Source organism: Panthera leo, chromosome F2 (assembly GCF_018350215.1).
Source record: "Panthera leo isolate Ple1 chromosome F2, P.leo_Ple1_pat1.1, whole genome shotgun sequence".
Classification (NCBI taxonomy): Eukaryota; Metazoa; Chordata; class Mammalia; order Carnivora; family Felidae; genus Panthera; species Panthera leo.
The window spans coordinates 37,267,267-37,293,488 of record NC_056695.1 but is presented as its reverse complement, the minus strand read 5'-3'; the positions used below and the strand labels follow the sequence as shown (position 1 = coordinate 37,293,488).

General features: G+C 38.4%; 1 protein-coding gene across 1 annotated transcript in view; it reads right to left on the bottom strand.

Annotated features, from left to right (window-relative positions):
- Positions 1 to 24,388, bottom strand: part of DECR1 (2,4-dienoyl-CoA reductase 1) — a 39,793-nt gene extending 15,405 nt beyond the window's left edge. Inside the window, exons 1-5 of the mRNA XM_042924057.1 lie at positions 24,208 to 24,388; positions 12,496 to 12,698; positions 10,099 to 10,156; positions 9,888 to 9,974; positions 8,536 to 8,683 (exon numbers count right to left, since the gene is read on the bottom strand). Of these exons, the coding sequence (XP_042779991.1) occupies positions 8,536 to 8,683; positions 9,888 to 9,974; positions 10,099 to 10,156; positions 12,496 to 12,698; positions 24,208 to 24,258 (547 nt within the window). The 5' untranslated portion in view covers positions 24,259 to 24,388. The remainder of the gene's footprint in view (positions 1 to 8,535; positions 8,684 to 9,887; positions 9,975 to 10,098; positions 10,157 to 12,495; positions 12,699 to 24,207) is intronic.
- Positions 24,389 to 26,222: the final 1,834 nt, after the last annotated feature.

The following is a 26,222-nucleotide window of genomic DNA, read 5'->3' as shown; positions in this document are numbered from 1 at the left end:
CTAATTCTGAGCCACCTGTAACTATAAGCGAATAAAATAGTACACACCTTACAGTCACTGCAAGTATTAAATGAGCTAATAAATGTTTAGCATTTAGAACAAAATCTGATACAGAATAAACAATAAATGTTTGGTGTTTCAAAAAAAGGAAAGATGAAAGGCAAGAAGGAAGGAGGAAGGGGAAGGAAGGGAGAGAGGAAGAAAATACGGCTAAAGTTAAAACATTTTCTTACAAATAATATTTTGCTTTTTGCTTGTTCCATATTCTAACACCTGTTGGGTATTCTACCTTTATTTAGTAATTACATAAGTGGCAGTGATGACTACAGAATTCTCAAATGGTCCTAGGTGGAAGGAATTCTAGCTCCTTGGTATAAAGTAATCCATGTGACTCAATTACCAAAGTTAGTCCAAAATCAAGTACAATATCTGAGTAGGCTAACCTATAATAGGATTTAAGAAAAAATGTTTTATTTGAATAAAATCCAAACAAATATTTTTTAAATATTTTTTTTAAAATTTATTTACTTTTGAGAGAGAAAGAGAGACAGAGACAGAGACAGAGTGCGAGTAGGGGAGGGGCAGAGAGCGAGGGAAATACAGAATCCCAAAGCTCCAGGCTCTAAGCTGTCAGCACAGAGCCCAACAAGGGGCTTGAACTCATGAGCTGTGAGATCATGACCCGAGCCAAAGTTGGACACTTAACTGACTGAGCCACTCAGGTACCTCCAGACAAACACATTTTTAAAAGACAATAATGGGTATGTGGCCAATATTTTAACTTCAATGTCAAGTAATTTTTTAATGTTTTTAACGTTAAATATTTATTTTTGAGAGAGAGAAAGAGAGCACACACACAAGAGGGGGAGGGGCAGAGAGAGAGAGAGGGAAACACAGAACCTGAAGCAGGCTCCAGGCTCCAGGCTCCCAACATGGGCTCGAACTCACGAACCTGAGATCAGGACCTGAGCTGAAATCGGACACTCAGCTGACAGAGCCACCAAGGTGCCCAAACAAGTAATTTAAAATTCTGATAAACAGCCAAAAATGACATTTATCACGCTGTTTTGAACACTCATGTACTATGTTTTTGACAGTGGTACATGAAGGAGACATGTTTTGGACATAGCTTAAACATGATAATCAATTTCAAAAAGCAGGGCTATAGCCAACACATCATCTGTTCACAAAAAAACAGAGGTGAGGACTGCCAGAGCAGGTGAAAAGAGGAAGCAACATTTGCATACAAATTGCCCTCAAATAATTGGCTGATCCCTAAACTGAAAAAGCACTGTTACAGCTCTAAGAACCTCAGTTAAAAGTAATAGCTGGAAGCTGAAAAAGTGAGCCTTAAGAAAATTTTAGTGAAACAAATCTACCGATATACAAATAGGATAATATATCATAACCAAGCAGGACTTAGATTCAGAATGCAATGGTGGTTTAAAAATTCAAAAATTATGGACTGCAAGCTGTATTACAAAGCTGTAATCATCACGACAGCATGGTACTGGCACAAGAACAGACACTCAGATCAATGGGACAGAATAGAGAACCCAGAAATGGACCCACAAACCTATGGCCAACTAATCTTTGATGAAGCAGGAAAGAATATCCAATGGAATAAAGACAGTCTCTTCAGCAAGTGGTGCTGGGAAAAATGGACAGCGACATGCAGAGAAATGAACCTGGACCACTTTCTTACACTATACACAAAAATAAACTCAAAATGGATGAAAGACCTAAACGTAAGACAGGAAGCCATCAAAATCCTTGAGAAAGCAGGCAAAAACCTCTTTGACCTTGGCCACAGCAACTTCTTACTCAACACGTCTCCGGAGGCAAGGGAAACAAAAGTAAAAATGAACTATTGGGACATCATCAAAATAAAAAGCTTCTTTCTGCACAGTGAAGGAAACAATCAGCAAAACTAAAAGGTAACCGACGGAATGGGAGAAGATATTTGCAAACCACATATCTGATAAAGGGTTAGTATCCACAATCTATAAAGAACTTACCAACTTAACACCTAAAAAACAAATAATCCAGTGAAGAAATGGACAAAAGACATGAATAGGTACTTCTCCAGATAAGACATCCAGATGGCCAACTGACACATGAAAAAATGCTCAACATCACTCATCATCAGGGAAATACAAATCAAAACCACAATGAGATACCACCTCACAGCTGTCAGAATGGCTAACATTAACAACTCAGTCAACAGCAGATGTTGGTGAGGATGTGGAGAAAGAGGGTCTCTTTTGCACTGCTGTTGGGAATGCAAACTGGTGCAGCCACTCTGGAAAACAGTATGGAGGTTCCTCAAAAAGTTAAAAATAGAACTACCCGATGACCCAGCAATTGCACTACTAGGTATTTATCCAAGGGATACAGGTGTGCTGTTTCAAAGGGGCACATGCACCCCAATGTTTATAGCAGCACTATCGACAATAGCCAAAGTATGGAAAGAGCACAAATGTCCATCGATGGATGAATGGATGAAGAAGATGTGGTGTGTGTATATGTATATATATACATATACATACATACACATACATACATACAATGGAGTATTACTCGGCAATCAAAAAGAATGACATCTTGCCATTTGCAACTACGCGGATGGAACTGGAGGGTATTACGCTAAGTGAAATTAGTCACAGAAAGACAAATATCATATGACTTCACTCATATGAGGACTTTAAGAGACAAAACAGATGAACATAAGGGAAGCGAAGCAAAAATAATAAAAAAACAGGGAGGGGGACAAAACATGAGACTCTTAAATATGGAGAACAAACAGAGGGTTGCTGGAGGGATTGTGGGAGGGGGGATGGGCTAAATGGGTAAGGGGCATTAAGGAATCTACTCCTGAAATCATTGTTGCACTATATGATAACTAACTTGAATGTAAATTTAAAAAAAAAAAAAATTAAGAAATTAATCAATGGAATTCACCATACTAACAGGTTTTTAAAGCTGGGCATGTCAATAAACATAGAAGATTTGACAAATGCCTATTCATGATTAAAAAAAAAAAAAAATCAGCAAACTAGATACAGAAGCAAATTTCCTCAACTGATAAGGAACACTTAGGGAAACCTACAGGTAAACTCATAATTAATGATGACTGAGTGATTTCCTCCTGATATCAAGATAAAACATTTACTTTCACCATTGCTATTCAACATCGTACTGGAGGTCCCAGCTGGTAAAATAAGGCAAGGAAACTAAATACAGATTAGAAAGGAAGGTATAAAGATAGACTTTTTTCACAAACAATTATCAACAGGGGCGCCTGGGTGGCTCAGTCAGTTAAGCGTCTGACTTTAGCTCAGGTCATGATCTCACAGCTTGTGGGTGCGAGCCCCACGTTGGGCTCTGTGCTGACAGCTCAGAGACTGGAGCCTGATTCAGATTCTGTGTCTCCTTCTCTCTCTCTGCCCCTCCCCCCCCAAAAATAAATAAACATTAAAAAAATTTTTTTAAATTATCAAGAATATAGAAAATCCTAAGGAATCTACCAAAAAAGCTGTAAGAACTATTAATTAATTTTAGCAAGCTCACACAAAAAAGGTCGATGTACAAAAACAAGTCCACCATATTTTTAAATACTAGAAGCAAACAATTATAAAATAAAATTTAGAAAACAATATCCTTTAACATAACACCAAAAATATAAAATTCTTTGGCAGAAATAAGACCTACACACTGAAAAGAGCAAAACATTGCTGACAGAGATTAAAGACCTAAACAAATAGAAAGATACTGCATGCAGACTGACTGAAAGACAATATTGTCAAAATATCACTTCTCCTCAATATAATCTATAAATCTATAATCTATAATGTATAAATCTGTAAATTTTGACTCCTGGTCAAAATTTCAGGAGACTCTTTTGTAAAAATTATTGAATTCTAAAATTTATATGAAAATGCTAAAGACATAGAATAGTGAAAGCAATTTTGAAAAAAGAATAAAGTTGGAGGACTCACAATACCTGATGTCAAATTAATAGAAAGCTAATCTATATATATATATATATGTATACATTATAAAGCTAAGTAATCAAATAATGATAGATGTATCAACTGAACAGAATAGAGAGGTCGGAAATTGACCTACATTTATATCAACTGATTTCCCACCAAAGTACCAAAGTATTTCAATGAGGAAAGGATGGACAGATATATGCAAAAAATTAATCCTGATTGTTATCTCATACCACATGCAAACATTAACTCAAAATGGATCATGACCTAATTGTAACAGTGAAAATTATAAAAGTTCCAGAAGAAAACAATGGAGAAATTAATTGTGACCCTGGGTGAAGCAAAGATCTCTTAGATACAACTCAAAAAGCATGAGTCATAAAAGAAAAGTTTCATTAAACTGAACATCAAAATTAAAAACCTTTTATCTTCAGAAGACATTGTTAAGAACAAGACAGATCACAGACTGAGAAAAAAATATTTGTGAAGCATGTATCTAATAAAAGATTTATACTCAAAATATGTAAAATAACTTTTCAATCAATACTAAGACAAACACCTAATAAATAAACGGACAAAAGATTAGAACAGACACTTCATCAAAGAATATATGCAAAGAGCGCAGGAAAAGATGCACAACTTCATTAGTCATGAAATGTAAGTTAACACCACAAATGAGGGACAACTACAGAGGATGGCTAAAATGTAATATAACCAATCCAGTGTGGGCCAGAATGTGGCACAAATGCATATAAATTGCTGTTGGGAAAGCAACCTCCTAGAGCCAATTCGCAAAACAGTTCAATGGACTTATCAAAATTTAGTTTCCTCTACTCATCAAAAGACACTGATAAGGAAATGAAAAGACAAGCGACAGATTGGGAGAAAATATTCTAAAGACATACTATATCTGACAAAGTCCTCAGTCCAGATTAAACAAAGAATTTCTATAAATCAATAACGAAAAGACAAACAACCAAATAAAAATGTATTAAAAACTAAGATAGTGAGGAGTAAGTGGAAGATGGAAGAGGGAACCCTTGGGAGCAGTAAAAATGTTAGATGTCTTGCCTGGCGCGATGGTTACCTAAGTGCATAAGCTTATTAAAAGTTCAATTTGAACACAAAAAGTCTGTGGGTCTCACTATATACAAATTTTACCTCAATTTTAACAAGCTAAAGTTAATACATTTGAGTTATGTTTTGCATTTATTTATTCTTTTTTAATAAGCTTATAATAGTCTTGATTTCATTCTATTTCCACACTGATATATAAAAGTACATTGTAAATTAAATAGTACCACAGTGGTATAAAGTATTATTAGTGTTACCTCAATAAAATACTTTTTACACGTCCTTAAATCACCTCTTTTGAGTTTCAGGAGGTATCTCTTGTTTCTAGTGATCTAGGGTTTCATGTAAAAATTCAGTATTTATCCAATCCATGTCCTTTGTGACTACATTTATTTAGTTTTTTTAGTATTAAATTTATTGTCAAATTGGTTTCCATACAACACCCAGTGCTCATCCCAACAGGTAGTCTCCTCAACTACATTTAAATAAAACCCTCTATTAGTGTCTTTTTTAGTCTCTCTTCATTGCAAGTTCTCTCAATTCTTTAATAAAATTAGGTATCCTTTTCCACACTGTTCACTAATTTTTACATTGATACGTGATACCTTAGAGATTAATGGATCTCAGCATAATATTTTCAATATTCTTCCCAATAAGGATCAGCTATGTATTTACCAACCTTTGTGGTTATAAGAGTACATTGGGCTAATGTCTTTAGGAGTTTCCTAAATCTTTTTTTTTAATGTTTATTATTTATTTTTGAGAGAGAGAGAGAGAGACAGAGACAGAGCACAAGTGGGGGAGGGAAGGAGAGAGAGGGAGACAGAATCTGAAGCAGGCTCCAGGCTCTGAGCTGTCAGCACAGAGCCCAACACGGGGCTCGAACTCATGAACCGTGAGATAGGACCTGAGCTGAAGTCAGACGCTCAACCAACTGAGCCACCTGGACACCCCAGAAGTTTCCTAAATCTTTTATTTGTTCATAATTATTAACTTTGCTTCAATGCTACTTAGAAGCATACTTTAATAATGTCCTAGTTCTAGCTTCTCTGCCTCTGCTAAGGTCACCTCTCTCATGATCCTCAGTCATCTGCTATCCTCTCTCCGAGGGCATACGTCATCACCACTTCCTGCCAGCCAATGTCTGCCTTCCAGTTGCCTTCCCTTCTCTAGTCTGAGTTCCCTGGATATAGAACCTTAACTAATTTCCTAGATTCCAGACCACCTAACGTACTTCTGACCACAAATTACCAAAGACTGCCTGCCTTCTGAACTGACTTCCACTTCGACACACTTCAGAGATCATCAGCACCTAAGTTCCTCACTGTCGCTCCAATACCAGAATAGGCCCTGTGCACTGTACTCCACAGCCCAGTGGTACAAGTCCTTCAAACTCTGTCAGGTTATGGCATCAATAACTGACAGGAATCTTGGAAGAATAAAAACTGGCTTCCATCTTTTAAAAGTCTTAGCTCATATATTTTTAATGAAGCCCATAGAATTTTAATCCAATGTGATGAGTAAAAATAGATCATAGTCTGTTAAAATGAATGACAATAATGAGAAAAGAAGGGGGAGTCAGACAAAAATCAAGAGTCACAGAGATGGGCAGCGGAAGGAATAAAAGAGACAATGGAGCAGAGAAACACAAAGGTGAGAGAGACCGAGATGAAGAACGAAATAGGGAACCAAGAATGAAGAGCTGACAGAGACAGAGAAAGAAATAGAGAAATGAGTAAGAGATAAGGAGAAAAAAATCAGAGACAGGAGAGACAAAAGGCACACAGGTCAAGGATCCTAGGACAGAGAAAGAAAAAGACCAAAAAAAAAAAAAACAAACAAACAAAAAAAACTTGGAAGCTCCAAATGGAACTGGAGTAAGTGACCTGAAGTTTCTGTTTCAATGAGCTCAGGGACAAAAGATGGCAGTTGTACACATACAAAAACAGCCAGCACCTCTCCAGCATCCTTCTGTCTGTTCCTACATTTTTTCTCAAGCTGGCTTGAGAATTATCCACACTGTACAGAAGAAATGGAATCTAATGAGGCAAAGGCTTCCGAACCAGAAGGAACCTGGCCAACTCCATGCCTTCCCTTCTCCCCACAAGCCTCAAGGACTCTTCCCCCTTTTCCTTGTTCAGAATGCTCTCTACCCTAAGAAATACACCTTTCAAGTCCCACCTCACCCTCCCCACCTTGTTCAGGGACAGAGTCTCATCCACCTCTGTCATTTGTGCATATAGTACAGGACCTGTTACACAAAAGTCATCAGTAAGTGTCCATTAAATGAACAAATATACTCTGATTCTAGGCATATAAGTATGTATACACGTTACACACATACATAAATTACACATATATTTACTACTTATATTTCATGAATAGAGTTGGTTCATAGTACTAAACAGAAATGTTCTAGTAACTTCCCTGCAGATCTATTTTCCCCAGTGTTCTCAACCACACTGATGTCATCATCATCCAAACTACTCACCCAGCACAAATTCTCTCATGTAATCAGTAAGGCCTATTGATTTTATCTGCTAAATGTCTCCTAATTTATCCCTCATGTCATGTGGCCACATACCAAAAGAAAAGACAAACCTTCGGAATGGTCTCCCTAATTTTTTCCACCCCCAACATTGTTGTCAGTATCCTTTCCAATCAAGTCCAAGACATGACTTGAAGGAGACACCTTCAAGAGATATCCCTAAGAAAATAATATCCCGTTTCCTTCACAAGTAACATCAAATTTTCTTTTTTTATTCTTTTTTTTTAAGTTTATTTATTTATTTTGAGAGAGACAGAGACAGTGCAAGTGGGGGAAGGGCAGAGAGAGAGGGAGACAAGAGGATCCCAAGCAGGCTCCTCGCTGCCAGAGCAGAGCCCAATGTGGGCCTCGAACTCACAAAACCATGAGATCATGACCCGAGCCAAAACCAAGAGTCAGACACTTAACTGAGCCCTCAGGTACGCCAACATCAAATTTTCTATTTCGATATTGAGAACTTTCCCAATTACACCCAATCCACATCCCCACTCATTTCCCACTATTCTGCCTCCTCATCTCTAACCACATCAAATTTCTCATCAATCCCTAAACGTCTGTTTATCAGGTCTCTTTCCTGGGACATTTTCATTTACTTGCCACCCTCCTTTCATCCCAACTTCTCCACATCAGGATCTTGGAAAATTCAGCTGAAATTGTGTCTTCTTCCTCAACCTGATAATCATCCTAGGGAGAGTTAGTCATTCCTATCTCTGGGTTTCCAACATACATGAAATGTATATTTATTACAGCTCATATCATAACATACAGTAATTATTTAGGTATCTTTCTGCTCCATTAGCCTATGAGTTGCACAGATACCAACAATGTCTTACTGACTTCTGTAAATATCCCAGGACTTACCACAGAACCTGTGTGCAGTAGGGACTCAATCAATATATGAAGAATTAATAAACATACCTTTCTGTGCTTTAATTAGTTGCTTTCCAATTTCTAGAGTCACATAGGCAGTACCATTTAGAACTATGTCAGTTATGGTCTTCCAAGCATTAGGAGAGAGTCTTTCAGTGGGAGAAATAAAATTCCCTGCTGCATTGTTTATCACAACCTAATAAAGCAATAAGGCAAGTTATAGAAATTTTTAGATAAGGAAGAACATTTTCCCTCCAGAGTTTTTACTTCTAAAACATATTAATCCAAATACCATTAAGGTAAAATTGATAGTCTGCTATGAAATAAAACCACAAGATTTGGTTCAGTTTTACTTTTTTTGAGCCTGTAAAAATCCCCTGTGTTATTTACCACATTTCAGAATCCTATTCCCTGTCTCAAAATTAGGGTAGAATCTATCATTAAGAAAACAAATACAGATTAAGCATGTCTACCACTTATCTACACTGTATGTCAAGGAATCTCAAAATGCCTTTTAATTTCTGGTGACATTTTGGCTTACTTTACCCAATGAAATTCTTGCTTGATAACATGTTTCTTCACTATCAGTAAAGATTCTACCTAGCTCTATTAGCAGACTCAATATTACTGGCCTGTCTGAAAATATCTTTAACTCAGAAGAGCACTTTCTGAGACTACTGGAGGAAATTGCTTCTTTCCCATATGTGAACCAAACAACAACCAAATACTCATACACAACTCGGGTCTTAAAAGGAAAAAGCTGGAGTATTTTATTGATTTCTTTACTTGTATTATTCTCCTCTACTGATGGAGATAATCAAAAGTTATTAGGAAAAGCAAAGAGCATGAATCATTTAAACTAGATATTGTATTGTTGGATAATTGCTCTTATTTCATAATCTTATTAAATAAAGTGAAATCAAGTTTGTTCTATATGACTGTAAATGCATTTTTTAAGTATTTCTGAAAGGAAATGGTATAGCAGTTCACCTAAACTGTTCCCTGCTCTGAGCAGAGCTGGCTCTTCCCTTAAGAAAGAAAATAGCTTCTCTGGGGCGCCTGGGTGGCTCAGTCGGTTAAGCGTCCGACTTCAGCTCAGGTCACGATCTTGCGGTCCGCGAGTTCGAGCCCCGCATCGGGCTCTGGGCTGATGGCTCAGAGCCTGGAGCCTGCTTCTGATTCTGTGTCTCCCTCTCTCTCTGCCCCTCCCCCGTTCATGCTGTGTCTCTCTCTGTCTCAAAAATAAATAAATGTTAAAAAAAAAAAAAAAAAGAAAGAAAGAAAATAGCTCCTCAACACAGCACTTGCTCACGTCACATATTTTATTTCCTGAGTGCATCCTTAGTACTCTTGTGGGTGTTATCAACATCCTGTTCTGGCCTCATCAGCACTGAACTTACGTCAGGATGTCCCGCAACTTTGATCAGTTCTGACACAGTGTTTTGCACCATTTCAGGATCCCTCACATCACACCGAACTGCATGAACCTGAAAAATAACACAGAGAAAAAGAAATCCAACAATTTCCAGACTTTTTAAACCAAACGCATGAAAAAGTTACTTAAGCATGTTTTATTTGTAAATCTGAATTAAATAACTCTTTTTAATGTACCTTATTTCCAGTCTGAGAAGAAATTTGTTCTGCCGTATCTTTCAAAACATCGATCTTTCTAGAAATAAAAATATGGTACTTTGCATGAATTCTGAAATGACTTCATATTATATTTTTCTTTTTAATTCCATAAACTGAATTCCATAAAAACAAAGAGAATCTATAGCTTAAACACATGCATTTTTGACAAAATACAAAAGCTGTATCTATAAACAAATCAGTTTGAATAAATTTACTTTCCACAAGTTAATTTAGTATAATTTTTGTATACTTGATACTCAGTTATTGAATTATTTACTTTTAAACTAGTTGCTTTATATCTACTCATAGTTTAAAATTATTTCCTTAATACAAAAATGCTGATTCAAAGGGGTACATGCACCCTAACATTTATAGCAGCATTATCAACAGTAGCCAAATTATGGAAAGAGCCCAAATGTCAAATGTCCACCGACTAATGAATGGATACGGAAGATGCGGTCTGTGTGTGTATATGTGTGTGTGTGTGTGTGTGTGTGTGTGTGTGTGTGTGTACACACACACAAAATGGACAATGGAATATTACCCAGGTATCAAAAAGAATGAAATCTTGCCATCTGCAACAATGTGGATAGAGCTGGAGAAAATTATGCTAAGTGAAATAAGTGAATCAGAGAAAGACAAATACCACGTGATATCACTCATGTGTGAAATTTAAAAACCCAAACAGATAAACACAGAGAATGGGGGGAAAAAAAAGAGGGAGGCAAATAAAAGACTCTTAACAATAATAGAGAACCAATAGAGGGTTGTTGGAGGGGAGGTGGGCAGGGGGATGGGCTAGCTGGGTGATGGATATTAAGAAGGGCCCTCGTGATGAGCATTGGTGTTATATGTAAGTGATTATGATATGATGGTGTTATATGTAAGTTATATTTAGTGATTCATTAAATTCTACTCTTGAAACCAATATTATACTATGTTAACTAAAATTTAAATAAAAACTTAAAACATGAAAAAAAATAAGTAAATAAATTTTCTTAATTACAATAATTTCTGTTCCCTTGCCCAAGCCTGCTTTAGAAAGAAAATACATTTATGATATAATGTAAGCTTATATTATACTCTATGAAATCTGTTATGTATAAAATTTATGTTAGTAGATTTTAGACCAAATTTATGGATATAAAAGCATTATATGCATTTAGTTTCATACTCTCGAAAGAAACATGAAAAATAAACCATAAGCATAAATTATGTAGTGTTACAAAGAAAATAAGATTTTAATACTTGCAAAAATGTTACAATATAAAAAAATGTTCTGGCCAATTTGCATTAAAGGAAACATCTGAAAGAAATTCCTTTGGCCCTTTGTAAATTACATCGTGACTTGTCATTCAGATTATTATTCAGCCTATCTAAAAATTTTGCACTATTCAAAATAGGAAGAAGGTGTCGATTTTTTGACCAGTCTTTAAAGTTCTACACTTACATAGGCATAGAATCCTAAAAATAGTCACATAGTTACAGGGCCTAAATAAGAAATTCCATCTACATGGCCTTATCCTTCCCACATTTATCACAAGAGATGTTTTGAAATATCTACCCATCTTATAGAAAATGGAAGAATTATATCCATTACCCAGGTACAAGGCTAACTAGCCCTTGAAGCAGTAACTATCATCACTCTCACTGAAAAAAAAAAAAGCAGCCTCAATACAGTAGTTTTTAACTTATCCATTATCAATCATTACTGATCTTCCTCAAGTTAATGATGTGGTTACACCCAATAAACCCACCATAAATTCAAAACACCCTAAGTTGAAAATGCATTTAATACACCTAACCTACTGCACACCATAGCTTAACCTAACCTACCTTAAACGCATTAGCCTATAGTTAGGCAAAATCACCTGATGCAAAGCCTGTTTTATCATAAAGTGTTGAATATCTCACAGAAACTTACTGAATACTGTACTGAAAGTGAAAAACAGAAGGTTTATCTGGGCACAAGATGGTCGGAAGTGTATCGGTTATTTACCCTCATGACTGAGTGGCTGACTGAGAACTACAATTCATTGCCAGCATCATCAGAGTATCTCGTCACATATTATTAGCCTGGGAAAGGTTCCAAATTCAAAACTTCAAGCACAGTTTCTACTGACTGTGTATTACTTTCACACCATTGTAAAGTCGAAAAATCCTAAACTGAACCAATGCAAATCAGGATCCCATCTGCATTTCTATCATTACAAGTATAACTGATTTTTCCAAGGAGATTTACTTAAATAATCTAAAGGATATTCACAGAAAATTATGATGAAAATCAAAAAACTCTGGCATATAGTGTTTTCAATACTGTGGCACAGAAATGTTTTATACTAGACTCTTGCCAGGCAACTGGTGAGCGTGACTTACCGGCTGGCTATCACACACTGAGCACCTAGACTGGACAGAAGAGCTGTCATTCCTTTACCAAGGCCAGTACCTCCCCCGGTAATAAACGCCACTTTTCCTTGAAAACTATTAGGTGGTAGCATCGGTTTTTGAAGGGGCGGGAAGAATTTAGACTGAAACGCTTCAAGGTTTTGATACAATATTTTTGTTCCATAACTGAAAAACTGAAAGGGAAAAAAGATTAATTGAAATTTTCACACGTGCATTTCCACAAAATAGATGAATTTCAAAAAACTTACTCTTGAACTCACTATTAATCAAATTCTTGGATTAACAAACTCACTGTAAACGTACTGATATTGTATTTAACCAATTATTACTTTTTTCCCCACTGGAATGTTAAGTAACACAGTGGAATGGGTAAAAGCATGGGCTTTGGACAAAGACCACATAGGACATATTTTCTCTTTAGTTGTATAAACTTCAGCAAGTGATTTAACCTCTTTGTGCCTCAGTTTCTTCCATAAATGAAGACAATAAAAGAACCTTACTCTTGAGACATTGTAAGCATTACATGAATTAACATAAGTAAAATACCTAGAACATTGTTTAGCATATACTAAATGTTCTATAAATGCTAGCATTATTATTTACAGGGGTTTTGCTTAAATTTATATAAAAAGAACTGACATAAAGCATATTCATCTTTCAATAAGAATAACTTGGATAAAAATCACATTCCATCTTTGAATCACTGAAGAAAATTATTACAAGTCCTTATAAGTTTATTAAATCAAATATCTCATCCCATGTTGTCTTCTGGATAATAAATTTAGAACAGATAATTATTTGTTATATTTAAAATAGGGAAAAAATTAAAACATTTTACACTGAAAACATTTGCATTGCCCTATCTTATGCCTTACAACTTACATTCTCACATTACTTGTGAAAATCACTGCCATTTTCTCACATTTAATTATAAAAACAAACTTTAAGTGTTGAACATAATAACAATAAGGAGTTAATTTCATTAAGTGCTTATCATGTGTCAAGACTCGATATCTTCACCAGCCCATGAAACAGGTATTATTTTAACCTCACTGTGCTGTGGAGGTGTGTGTGTGTGTGTGTGTGGGGGGGGGGGGGGGGGGGGGACAGTTATGTTAAATATATTTTAAATATATTGCCCAAGTCCCAGAACCAAGATTCAAATGTGGTCTGATAGGCTCCAAAGCCCTCCCTCATCATTACCTTGTATATTTCCTCTCTCTACTCACTGAACTCTACAGAGCTTAATGATCACACCAAAAAGGCATGTGATGTTCCCCATCAGGTCATGGTTGCAAGACTACAACTCCAAAATGTATCATTTCCTGCTAGAATATTCCTATAAGCTAAGTGAGCTGCTATCAGTTGGTCTCGGGTATCTAGAAATTTTTCCTAAGGAAATAATTGGAAATGTGGTCAAAGATTTAGGATAAGGCTGTTTATCAACTGGAAATTACACAAGAAAATGCTTATGATAAGATGTTACGTGAAAAAAGAAGTATACGATATGTTAACTGTAAACAAAAATATATGCTTGGGAAAAAGACTAATGAAATAACAGTAAGTAGTAGATTCACGATTAATCATGTGCCAAGGTCTACTAAAGACTTTAAATGCATTATCTCTCAACAATCCTATAAGGTAAATTCTATCGCTATCCTCAGTTTATAGATGAAAAAGGTGAAACACAGGAAGATCAAGTAAAAAACTTTTTTTTAAATTTTTTTTAATGTTTTATTTATTTTTGAGACAGAGAGAGACAGAGCATGAGCAGGGGAGGGACAGAAAGAGAGGGAGACAAAGAATCCGAAGCAGGCTCCAGGCTCCGAGCTGTCAGCACAGACCCCGACGCAGGGCTCAAACTCACGGACCACGAGATCATGACCTGAGCCGAAGTCGGATGCTCAACCGACTGAGCCACCCAGGTGCCCCAGTAACTAACTTTTAAAGACAAATAATAAGTAGAAAAGACTTGATTCAAATCCAAGATGTGTCTGACTTCAGAGTCCACCCATATCTTCCTTACACAATTACTATCTCTAGGTGATGAGATTATGGATGATTATTTTTGCCTTTTGTTGGGTTTTAGCATTTTTATCTTTTCAATATGTATGACTTGCTTTTACAATCAGGAAAAACATGTTACTGAAAGACAAAATCTGAAAGCATGTATAAAATAATTGGTGAAGATAAATTTGTAAATCTGATTATGCTCCAGGCTGGTCATTGTACATCCTTTGGCTTCAGGTTGACAAAGCATTTTCTTTTTGTATCCTCTGCCAAAGCAGAATAATCCAAGCAACCTACAATAATCTTTCTCTACATAAATAGCAGTTTTACCTAAGGCTGCCACCGCCTCCGAGAATATTACATTAAGATGATAGAACAGGAAATTTGCACAAGTAGCTTAGGGAGTCTGTCATTACTCACTAATGATGAAAAAACTGTGTTCCAATTTTCCAAAGGCTCTAAAATGAATTTTTATTTATTTAGTGTTGCTTTGTACAGGGAATGCGATGTGGTGCTTTACAAAAGATAAATTATGCAAAATATTTGCACATAAACTTTTTTTACTTATCCTAAAACATTGTCTCAACCTCCCAAATGGTAGAAGAATATACAGGTAAAAATAATCAGTTTGATTAACAGTTCCTAATAAGTGTCTATAACATATTAGGTTACTACTTAGCACAGGCTTACCTGTTGTATTTTATTTGATCTAATCAACACTGATCTTTCCCACCAAACCAAAAGTGAAGAAATTGATATGCTATTTTAATTCACATTACCTTCTAATAATTCATAGCATATATGCTGTTGAATATTAAATTCAAGCCATCTATTTGTCTACAAACAACTTGTTCATTTCAACATTAAGACATGAGGTGAACAGACCTCATAGAATCTTGTTGTATTCGGTCTCCTATTTCTACAAAGAATTCTGAGTAACCTGAAATAGCATTTTGGCTATTTCTTTTTGTTTTTTTTTTAAATTGTTTTACTATTTATTTATTTTTGAGAGACAGAGTGGGGGGGGGGGGAGGGGCAGAGAGAAAGGGAAACAGAATCTGAAGCAGGCTCCAGGCTCCGAGCTATCCACAAAGAGCTCGATGCCAGGCTCAAACTCATAAACCGTGCCATCATGACCTGAGCCGAAGTCGGATGCTTATCCGACTGAGCCACCCAGGTGCCCTTGCCATTTCTTTTTGAGTCATAAAAAGTAGATTCAAAATAGACTTTTAAGTTTTCAAATCTTGCTCTGTGCTTTTTCTAGAAATCAGTTGTCTTTTGAAAATAGAAATAATACCTTGCATATCAAGATTGAGTTCTCTGGATATCTTTAAAACCTAAAATTCTTACAACCCTCTCTCATCTTCCATTTTGGCAAACAAATTCACTTTTAGAATTAGAAGTTCTACAATCTCCCAGAAAAAGAAAATCAGTTATCATCTGCCTCCATATGCAAGACTCCTCCACATCATATAAACAATATCTATCTCCTTCATGTGGTCCTAAACAATACCATCTAAACTCATGAAAAGTGATTGTACTTTTAATCCTCAGAATGGCAATTCTTTAAGAGTCTTGACTGTCTTCTCCCTGGAGGATGAGGACTGTATAGCAATGAGATTTATTCTTAAATTACCTAAGTATTTTGGCTAGTCTCAAATGTATAGAATAAACACCTACAATAAAGGCAGATTGGTGATCCTAGGCCAGATGTTTTATTAGGCCTGCCCAATGTTTTAAAATAATTTTTAAGTTCATTTATTTTTTAAGAGAGAGAGAGAGAGATAGAGTGTGAGTGGGGGAGGGGCAGAGAGAGGGAGACAGAATCCAAAGCAAAGCGGGCTCCAGGTTCTGAGCTGTCAGCATACAGCCCTACATGGGGTTCAAACTCATGAACCATTGAGATCATGACCTGAGCTGAAGTTGGACACTTAACCAACTGAGCCACCCAGGCACCCCCAATGTCTTAAAACTTTTGAGCCAATATTTAGATACTGAGTGAATTCAGATAAAAATCAGAAGTTCTACTGACACTGAGGTTCAGCTTCCAATAAGGCCGAGTTAATGCCCACTTGAGACAAGACCTAAGCTCTGCCCAATCCTCACTCACACAGGCAAAGTAAACTCTTTTCAGTGGGCAATCACTGTCATTTATAGAGCCTCTCAGAACTTGAGGCATTTGAGTGCATGACTCCTAATCTAGATAAAACCCAAGAAACTAATACAAAATAGAAAAGGGGAAAATGGTTTTTCTTTTTTCTTGTTCTTGTTTGTACCACAGAAAAGTTTCTGAAGTTTCATATAAAACAATTTTCTGTAAAAGTAATTGTTTAATGATCGAGGTATACTATTAAGAAAATCCAGTTCCAAATCTGTAAAAATCCTGTAATAACAGACACTCACACAGAAGTTGTGGGCTAAAGGTCATATTTAAATAGCTCTTAGGTTAGTTATCTCACTATCATTGTCACCATTACTAATTGACAGGGCTCCCACATTAAAATCGCATACCTCAAAAGTACAGATGTCCTCTAGACTTGAAAATAGAAAAATTAAACTCTTTACTGGCATTCAAGCTGGACAATACAGCCTCAACCTACCTTCCTAGCCCTACTTATCAGTTTCACCACTTAGAGGTTTATTCTATGCTCACCAAGCCCTCAGCATTCCTGAAACTTACCAAGAACTTTCACCTTCCGGTCTTTGCTCGGTCTTTGCTGATTTCTCACTTGCCTAAACTAGCTACTTTCTTTCTCAATCAGCCTTCAAAACCAAGCCAAAGTGTCAAGAACTGTTGACACTTTTAAACATGTGTGTCTGTTAAAAATGGGCCAAATGAATCCCTCCCTCCATCAGGATCTTAGTCTTTCTTAGCCTTCCGCACCAGACTGTGAGCACCCAGGAAGACAGAACAGTCTCCATTCATAACTATAATAGGGTGTCTTGTTTTTTTAAGGAATAATTTTTTTTAAGTTTATTTGAGAGAGAGAGAGAGAGAGAAAGGGAGGGCATCAGTAGGAGAGGGGCAGTGAGAGAGAGAGAGAGAGAGGGAGAGAGAGAGGGAGAGAGAGGGAGAGAGTGAGGGGAGAGGGGCAAAGACAATCCCAAGCAGGGCAGAGCCTTACTTGATGCAGGGCTCCATCTCAGGAACCATGAGATCATGTCCAGAGCTGAAACCAAGAGTCAGACACTTAACCAACTGAGCCAGCCAGCCTCCCCTTTATAACAGGATTTCTAACACCAGTTGGGCATTCAGTAAATGCTTGTTTTATTTTCTGTAATGCTGATCAGCCAGGGTCCGCTGCCATCCAAAGTACATGAGAGAAGACAAGTAGAATCTTATGCAGCTATGGATACAACCCAGGTCTCTGCCGCGTGTTTCATGAAGTTGAAATAGTCACTTCCAAAGACTCTAAATTATGCCATGTTAAATATTAATCCAAATCTATTGATGCATGAGTATGAACAGATCATTTGCAAATAGAAAAACTGGGCAAAGACCTTAAAGGATAGCCCACATGCAAAAAATATATACAACCATACTTTCAACCAAGTGATGTAATTAGACAAAGAAGGTATCATTTTTCTCACAAAAGATTGGGAATACTAAAAAATATCTGATTAAAGTCACTCTTACAATCTGTTGAAATGAATTGGGCCAACTTCTTTGGAGGCCAATTTGGCAACACATATCAAAATGTTGACTAAACTACACATATCCTTTGACCCAGCAACTCAACATTTAGGAATTAATCCAACAGATAAACTCACTCTTTTGGGTGGGAGGAAGAAGCCATGTTCAAAGAAAGGCACTAAGATCAAAATGAACTTAACAATTCTATTTACAATCACATCAAAAAGAATAAAACACTTACTAATAAATTTAATAAAAGTACAAGATTTATAAATTAAAAACTTTATACACCATTAAGAAATTAAAGAGGACCTAAATAAATAAAAAAGACATCCTGTGTTCATGGATTGAAAAACTTAATTTTGTTAAGATGGCAGTACTCCCCAAATTGATCTATAGATTCAATGCGATTCCTATAAAAACATCAGGTGGCTTTTTGCAAAAATTGACAAGCATATCTCAAAATTCACTCTTAGGGACTCAGAAATACAGGGCACTCAGATGAGCCAAACAAACATATTTACTAAAGCATTGTTTGCAATCAAAAAAGACCAAAAACAATCTATCTGCATTTCCAAAGGGATGCTCAATTAATTAGGGCACATCCATATAACACAATACTGTGTATCTTTTATTAGAATATATTCTATTCTAATAACAATATGTTGTTATTCAATCACTCAACAAATTTATTGAGTACCAACAACGTGAGGCATCATGTGTTAAGGGAAAAATCCAAGGTAGGGAAATATATATAAAATGCTCTCATTTGTGTGGTTTCTTTTAATGAAAATATCTCCATATATATGTTGATACATAAACAAAAATTGTTGGAAGGATCCACAGAAACTATTCATAGCATCAATCTCTTGGAGAGGGACTGTTTGTACGGTCATTGCATCCTTTTGTACTGTTGAGTGTCTGGTATGCTCATAAATTAATTTTTGATTAGAAATAGTTAACACAGTATCAGATCATATGTGCAAGGACACAATATAAAAAGGGTATAGAGGAAAACAAAGTGTCAGTAAGAAGAACACTGGCACACGATCAGTGCTATTTAAAGTGTAAATAGTTAAGTGTCCGACTCTCGATTTCGTCTCAGGTCATGATCTCACAGTTCCTGCATCGGGCTCTGCGCTGACAGCACGGAGCCTGCTTGGGACTCTCTCTTTCCCTCTCTGTCTGCCCCATCCCTTACTCATGCTCTCTCCCTCTCTCAAAATAAATAAACATGAAAAAAAATTTTTTGATAAAGTGTACTGTATATTCCACACTGAAGTGTGAGTTATAAAGACAATGAAACATCACCCTAATTTTTTTTTTTTTGGGGGGGGGGATTTTCTAAGTACAACATGAGGTACTGCTGATTTACGTCAACATGAATATTTTTTTAAAAACAAATTGATCCTGACCCAAATTCACAGGAAAAGAGCTCTGCAGACTGGGCCTTGACTGTCACATTAAGATGTCAGCTTGGTAAAGACCTGACAATCTTATTTTTCAAAGGATGACTTTGAAAAATGCATAATTCTGCATTCCCAACACAACTCAATAGTCTGTGCAGACAGTTAAACCTCCACTATCTACTTCCCAGTCTATTCTGTCCAGTTGCTAGAAGGCACGTATCTGTGCCTTGCCTGCATTATTTTCAATGTCCAGACCACTGCCACTTAAGCACAGTGGACATGGCTCTTAGCCGGAAACATCTGGAAATACAAGAGGAGGCTGGGCAGGAAGCTCTACTTGATGCTCCTGTACAAACAGTCCTGCAGAATGAAGAATTGTCCCACCCACTAATCTAAAACCAACCCTACAAACCATAAAAGAATTGAAGAACCCAAACTCTACCCATACCCATGGCTTGCCACAGGCCATGCTACTCTCGAGCTCTGTGCGTGTGTGGATTGCTTGAGTACCTCTCCTCCTTAACTGAAAGCAGAGCACTGCACAGAGGCTCTTCTAAGCAACTGCAGAACACAGATCTCGTTGCCACAGCAACTTGAAGGTAAGGCTGAGCAAATATAAAAGAAAGTTAGCTGGACTCCTAGCTGCAGTGGCTAGGCTGAATTATGTAGTTGTTGCCAGTAGCAAGACAGAAATTACATTTTTAAGTAATGATACATCTCATAGCAATGAACATGAGTCCTTGAAAAAGTAGCTGCTGTGTGCTCCAGGGTGTGCTTCCCATTTTTATTACAGTTCTTACCTGTTGGCAGTTAGATGTGGACCAAACAGATGCTTCACCAATACCACACAATAAAGGGAGATGAAATCAAGGAGATAAATGAGCCGGCAATTTGATATTTTCAACTGGGATCTTCACTCTGGCTAACCCCTCATTGAGTAATCTCACTGATCCCCATCACATTAGCCAAAACTAACATGACTACCTGACTTTCTTTCTTTCTTTCTTTTTTTCTTTCTTTCTTTCTTTTTTCTTTCTTTTCTTTTCTTTCTTTCTTTCTCTCTTTCTCTCTCTCTGTTTTCTTTCTTTTCTTTCCTTCTTTCTTTTGAGAGAGAAAGTTCCAGTGCACAAGCAGGGAAGGGGCAGAGGGAGAGAGAGAGAAAAAAATCTTATGCAGGCTCCAACCCCAGCACAGAGCCCAACATGGGGTTTCATCTTACAACAGTGATATCATGACCTGAGCCAAAATCAAGAGTCAGACGCTTAACCAAGTTAGCCACCCACACATCCCGGCTATCTTTTGGGGGGACAAAAAATAGAACCCTGACTCTTCAAAAGGTTTTTGATATGGGAATTTTTATATAAAAAAATATATTAGAGATAAACATGATGTTATGAGCTGGTATAGATTTAACTCATATACTTATTTTTAGCAAGTTTTTATGGAGCATCTCCTATGCCCTAGGCACTGTTCTAGGAAATGGTAACACAGCAGTGAACAAAAACAGTACAATACTCTACCTTGAGAGATTATTTTTGGAGGGAGGAGGACAAGTAAATTAAATAATATATATAATATATTATAAGCTAATACATACTATGGGAAAAAATAAGGCATAGAATAGGGGTGGAGATCTCACTGAGGTGAATTTGAGCAAAGACCTAAAAAAGGTGAGGAAATGAGTGCCACAGTTCTTTCAGGCAGTAGCAAGAGTTAGATCCTAAAGATCCTAAAGTTATTGCTCTCGATAAAAACAAAAGGAAAGGGGGACACCTGGGTGGCTCAGTCTCAATCATTTGACTCTTGATTGTGGCTGAGGTTATGATCTCACGGTTCGTGGGTTCGGGCCCCACATTGGGCTCCTTGCTGGTAGTGTGGAGCCTGCTTGGGATTCTCTCTTTCTCTCTCTCTCTCTCTCCACCCCTACCCCACTGGCTCTTCTCTGTCTAAAATTAACAAATATACTTAAAAAAATTTTTTTTAACAAAAAGAAAGGAAGCTTGGCAGTGTGCATCTTAGAGATCTAAGAATTAATCTACAAAAGGAAGAATGGTAAAATTAAAAAAAAAAAAGTTTCACAAAGTAAACTTAACCTTACTATCTGAGATGAATTCTGATATTTCCTATTCTATTTCAATTTATTTTTCTTAAACTCATCTTGTTCCACAAAACTGATTTCAATGTCCAGTCGTGATTATCTCTTAGCTTGAAAAATATACATGAAACTTAATGATGGTACACATAGCTTTTCAACCAACTACCTCTAAAGAATGCCTAACACTTAATAGGCACTTAATGAGCATTTCCTGATAAACAGCTGAATATGTGAATGTTTTCCAGGGTAGAACTGAAATCAGCATGAGAGCAAAGGTCATTTTTAAAAAAATTTTTCCAACCCAGGGCCAGGCACAGAGCCAGTTCTCAGTAATTGTTTGTACTTAGGCCTACTAGTTAAACAGAACAATTTAATGTAACACTTCATAAATAGAACTCAACAAATGAAACTTTTCTCTTTGTTCTTGGTAACAAAACTACTCAAATTAGGTTTTAATTGTAACAACTAGTATTTGCTAACAAAAATCTGATGTTCCCTGGAACAACCCACTTCATAGATGTAAAGTCTCTTCTCCTAGGAATTTAAGCCCAAGCCTGCTTGTGCCAAGAAAACAAACCACACCAAAACAGGCTTCTCTTGGCCCTGAGCCCCAATCCTCAAAACTTCTATTTTTCTTAAGCAAAAGAAATTCAAAATTATCAGATTACGATTACTTTTTAAATGAGTTCATTGTCTAAGGGTGTCAGAAGAGCTGGGATACAGTCTGTGTGACCTTATTACTACGGGCTTAATGATTTGTGGGGGGAAAAAAATCTCTGGGGACTTTTCTGCCTCACGGAGTTGTAGGAAGAGAAAGTTCTTTGAGAAGAGTCCAGAAAACACAAGCTTCTTTTACAACGATCTGTATCCAAAACCTTTAAAGGAAAACAGTATCAACAAAACTTTGGTGTTGAACAAGTATCACTTTTTAAAAGAAAAGTTCTCTTACTTGAGAGATTTAGCATACTATTATTTCCTTGTGTTCACATTTGAAGCTAGTGTCTCTCCTTTAAAAAAAAAAAAAATTAAAGGGGCTCCTGGGTGGCTCCCTCGGTTGGGCATCCGACTTCGACTCAGGTCATGATCTCACCGTTCCAGAGTTCAGGCCCCGCATCAGGCTCTGTACTGACAGCTCACAGCCTGGAGTCCCCTTCAGATTTTATGTCTCCCTCTCTGTCTCTGCCCCACCCCCGCTTGTGCTCGCTCTTTCAAAAAAAAAAAAAAAAAAAAAAATATATATATATATATATATATATATATATATATATATATATACACATATATTTTTTAATGTTTAATAAACAAACAAATAAATAAAAATTAAAAAACTACTATGGCTGCCCATTCTATTTTATTTAAAAGGGTTTTTTTCACAACTGACAAAATAGTTTTTCAACCTAGCTAAGGAAATTGAACTTTTTGGTTTAATTTATTAAGATTTTTGAATTTGGTTGTGGAAGAGGCTGTCTTGGATACTACTGTTTGGTTTTTTTTTTTTTTTTTAATGTTTATTTATTTATTTTGAGAGAGAGAATGAGCAGGAAGGGACACTAAGAGAGGGAGACAGAGAATCCCAAGCAGGCTTTGCAGCTGCCAGTACACAGCCTGAGACAAGCTCGAACTCACCATGGCTCAAACTCACAAACCTGAGATCATGATCTGAGCCAAAACCAAGAGTCCGATACAACAAACTGAGGCACCCACACACCCCCACTATTGCTTTGTTTTCATCTTCCTTTCTCCTTATCCTCTCTGTCTTCACTTGCATTCCTCACCACCACCACCCCCATCCCCGCGCCTGTTTATTTATTTTGAGAGAGAGAGAGAGAGAGAAAGAATCCCAAGCAGGCTCCCTGCTGTCAGTGTGGAGCCCAATGCCGGGCTGGAACCCAGGAGTCTTGACATCATGACCTGAGCCCAAGTCAGACTTAACTGACTGAGCCACCCAGGCGCCCCTTCACTCGCATTTTCTATTTGGACTATGAGTCCAACGGATATACATAAGTTGACAAACCAGCAAACAAGTTGTCTTTCCCAAAGCATGGTGGAGATATAGGTAAAAGCCAGCCTTAGGTGCTTCTCTCCCAGCTTTACCTCTGGGAAGTGGAGTCTAGATAGCTGGGGGTTTCTCTCTTTTCATAAAAAGCTTTATGTAAATATGCTTGTATTAATGTTTAAGTTGCACAACACATGAATGGCTCTTCCTCTTAAATCAAGGTCTCTTATAAGGCCAATGCCCCCTCTGGACCCCCCCTCCCACCAAGTCCCTCTCCCTCCGCAAAGGGCCAACGTGTGCAATGTCTCCAGTCTTTCCACCTATTTCCACACAACTTTGAAACTTCTTAGGGACATGAAAACTTTGCGAATCACAGCATGACCCTCACACACTTTCTCAGATAGCAAATGTGGCTTTGACCCTTCTTGACTCCAACCCCGCCTCCCGGCTCCCACTGCTCCCGCGTTTCTCCGCGCCCCGGAACCCCCCGTCCTCGCTCCCCGCATGCCGGGTCCGGATCTTCGTTCCGTCGTCTTAACCTCCGAGGACCTAGGCCCCGAGTAAGGAAGACTCGGCCTAGTGTCGCCATCTTGGACCTCCCGGATTGGGACTGGAGGCCCCCGGGCACTGGGGGCGGAATCCAGCGGGGAGGAGGAGAGTGCAGGGACCCCCCGGAGGGCGGGAGCGGAGAACGGGGTCGAACGGGGTGAGGGGGGCGGGGGCGGGGAGGGCCGGAGCGGGGAGGGGGTGGGGCCGGGGTGGGGCCAAACGGGGGCGGGGCGGACCGGAGAGGGGAGGAGGACGGGCGGACGGGCGGTGTTGGGGCGGGGCCGGGGCGGGCTGAAGCGGGGGCGGGGATGGGGCGGACCGGAGCGGGAAGGAGGAGGGGGAGGGGCGGGGGCGGGGCCGGAGGGGCGGGGCGGGGCCGGGCTGGCACAAGCCGCGGCAGACGGGAGCGGGGAGGAGGAGGGGAGAAGGGGGAGGAGGGGGAGGAGGAGGGAAAGGGGGCGGAGCCAGAGTGGTCGGAACCTGGCTGGCAGGGGTCGCGGTGGGCGGGAGCGGGAAGCTGCAAGCCGGCGGATGGGATGGGGGGGTGGTGGGGGGCCGGCGGCACGGGGTCCACGGGGTAGGGGCGGGGCCAGCAGGGGTAGGGGCGGGGTGGGGCGTGTCTTCATGGCTGCTACCCTGGCGCCCCTCGACCCCAGGTCTAATTCCTTGTTAGTGTGGCGCTGAATTATACGTCATCAGAGTAGTAGTATTTACCTTGTAGCAGGATTCTGGCACACAGAATCCTGACACTGAGGCCTTTGTTTCAGGAAAACAACTTTATTCCTGCTAGCACCACTCAGTTGGGTTCGTACAGGAAGAACTGAGTCCTGAATGCCACGTGGTATAGTTTTTTATATATATATATTTTTTACTCCTTTGTCTCCCATATATGGTAACACAAACATGCAGTCTGATTAAGTAGTCTCATGTTATGAGGTCCTGAGGGATGTTGTCAGGAACCAGTATAGACTGGAGACAGACCGCACAACCAGTGGAGCCAAGCAAGGTACGATTGAGTAACCTCCCAGAATTGGGTGGATAATTCTTATGAGAGTTTTGAATACCCTGAAAGTTGAAAACCATCTTCCAAAACAACTCCCTAGGGTTTTAACAGTTCCAGGGCCGGACGGGGACATGAGCAATTCTTTTGTTTGATTTGTGATCTCCTCTGTGACATTTTTTTCATTATTTATCTGTAGGCAGCTGTTGTTTAGGTTAAACTTTTTACAAACCTCTCTCAGAAGCAAGCAGGTAATCAATCTAATGCCAAGTGATTTTGATAGGTAGCATTGCGTATTTGGGTTTGCTGCTTGGCTAGTAAATTAAGAGCTCTGAGTTTTATTGGTTATAATTTTTGTAACTGCTTTTAGTCTGATTATGCAGTTTAGCATGTAAGTGGGAGTGTGGTAGCACCAGGACCCATCCTCTGCCCAGGTGGCAAGGCCATAATATTGGATTATACGCTTGGGAGGCCATTCATCATCTTTTTAATCGCCAATTTGTGAGGCATGCTACTTTTTTTTGAGTCTCTCTGTCCCCATACATTTGGACTCCCAAATGTTTCCGTCTGGCAAGTGGGAGCAGGAAGAAAGTTGGACAAATAGTTTCCAGCACATACGACCCTGACCAGATTGAGGGAAGTACTATATAGGCTGTCCTTCCACATATCTAGTATAGTCCACCTGGGTCCCGCCATTTGATGGCTTCGTTGACACTGTCCCAGGCCTCTCAGAGATGAAAGAAGTTAGACAGGGTGTGGGGATCTGGCTCAAGGTGATCTGAGGTCCCCCACCATTGGGTTTTCCAGGCGGTTGAGTTATAAAATCGTTGGCCTAGGCATGTTAAGTTTTTAATAAAGATGACCATGAACTTTTTCCCCACCAGGCAAGACGGTTTTTCCCAATAATTGCACTTTGGGGGAGCCAATCCCCGGTAGTGGTACTGGGGTATTTTGTTTTACTATAAGGTTTGTGGGGATCTAACTTTCTAGTCTCTTACGGCCAT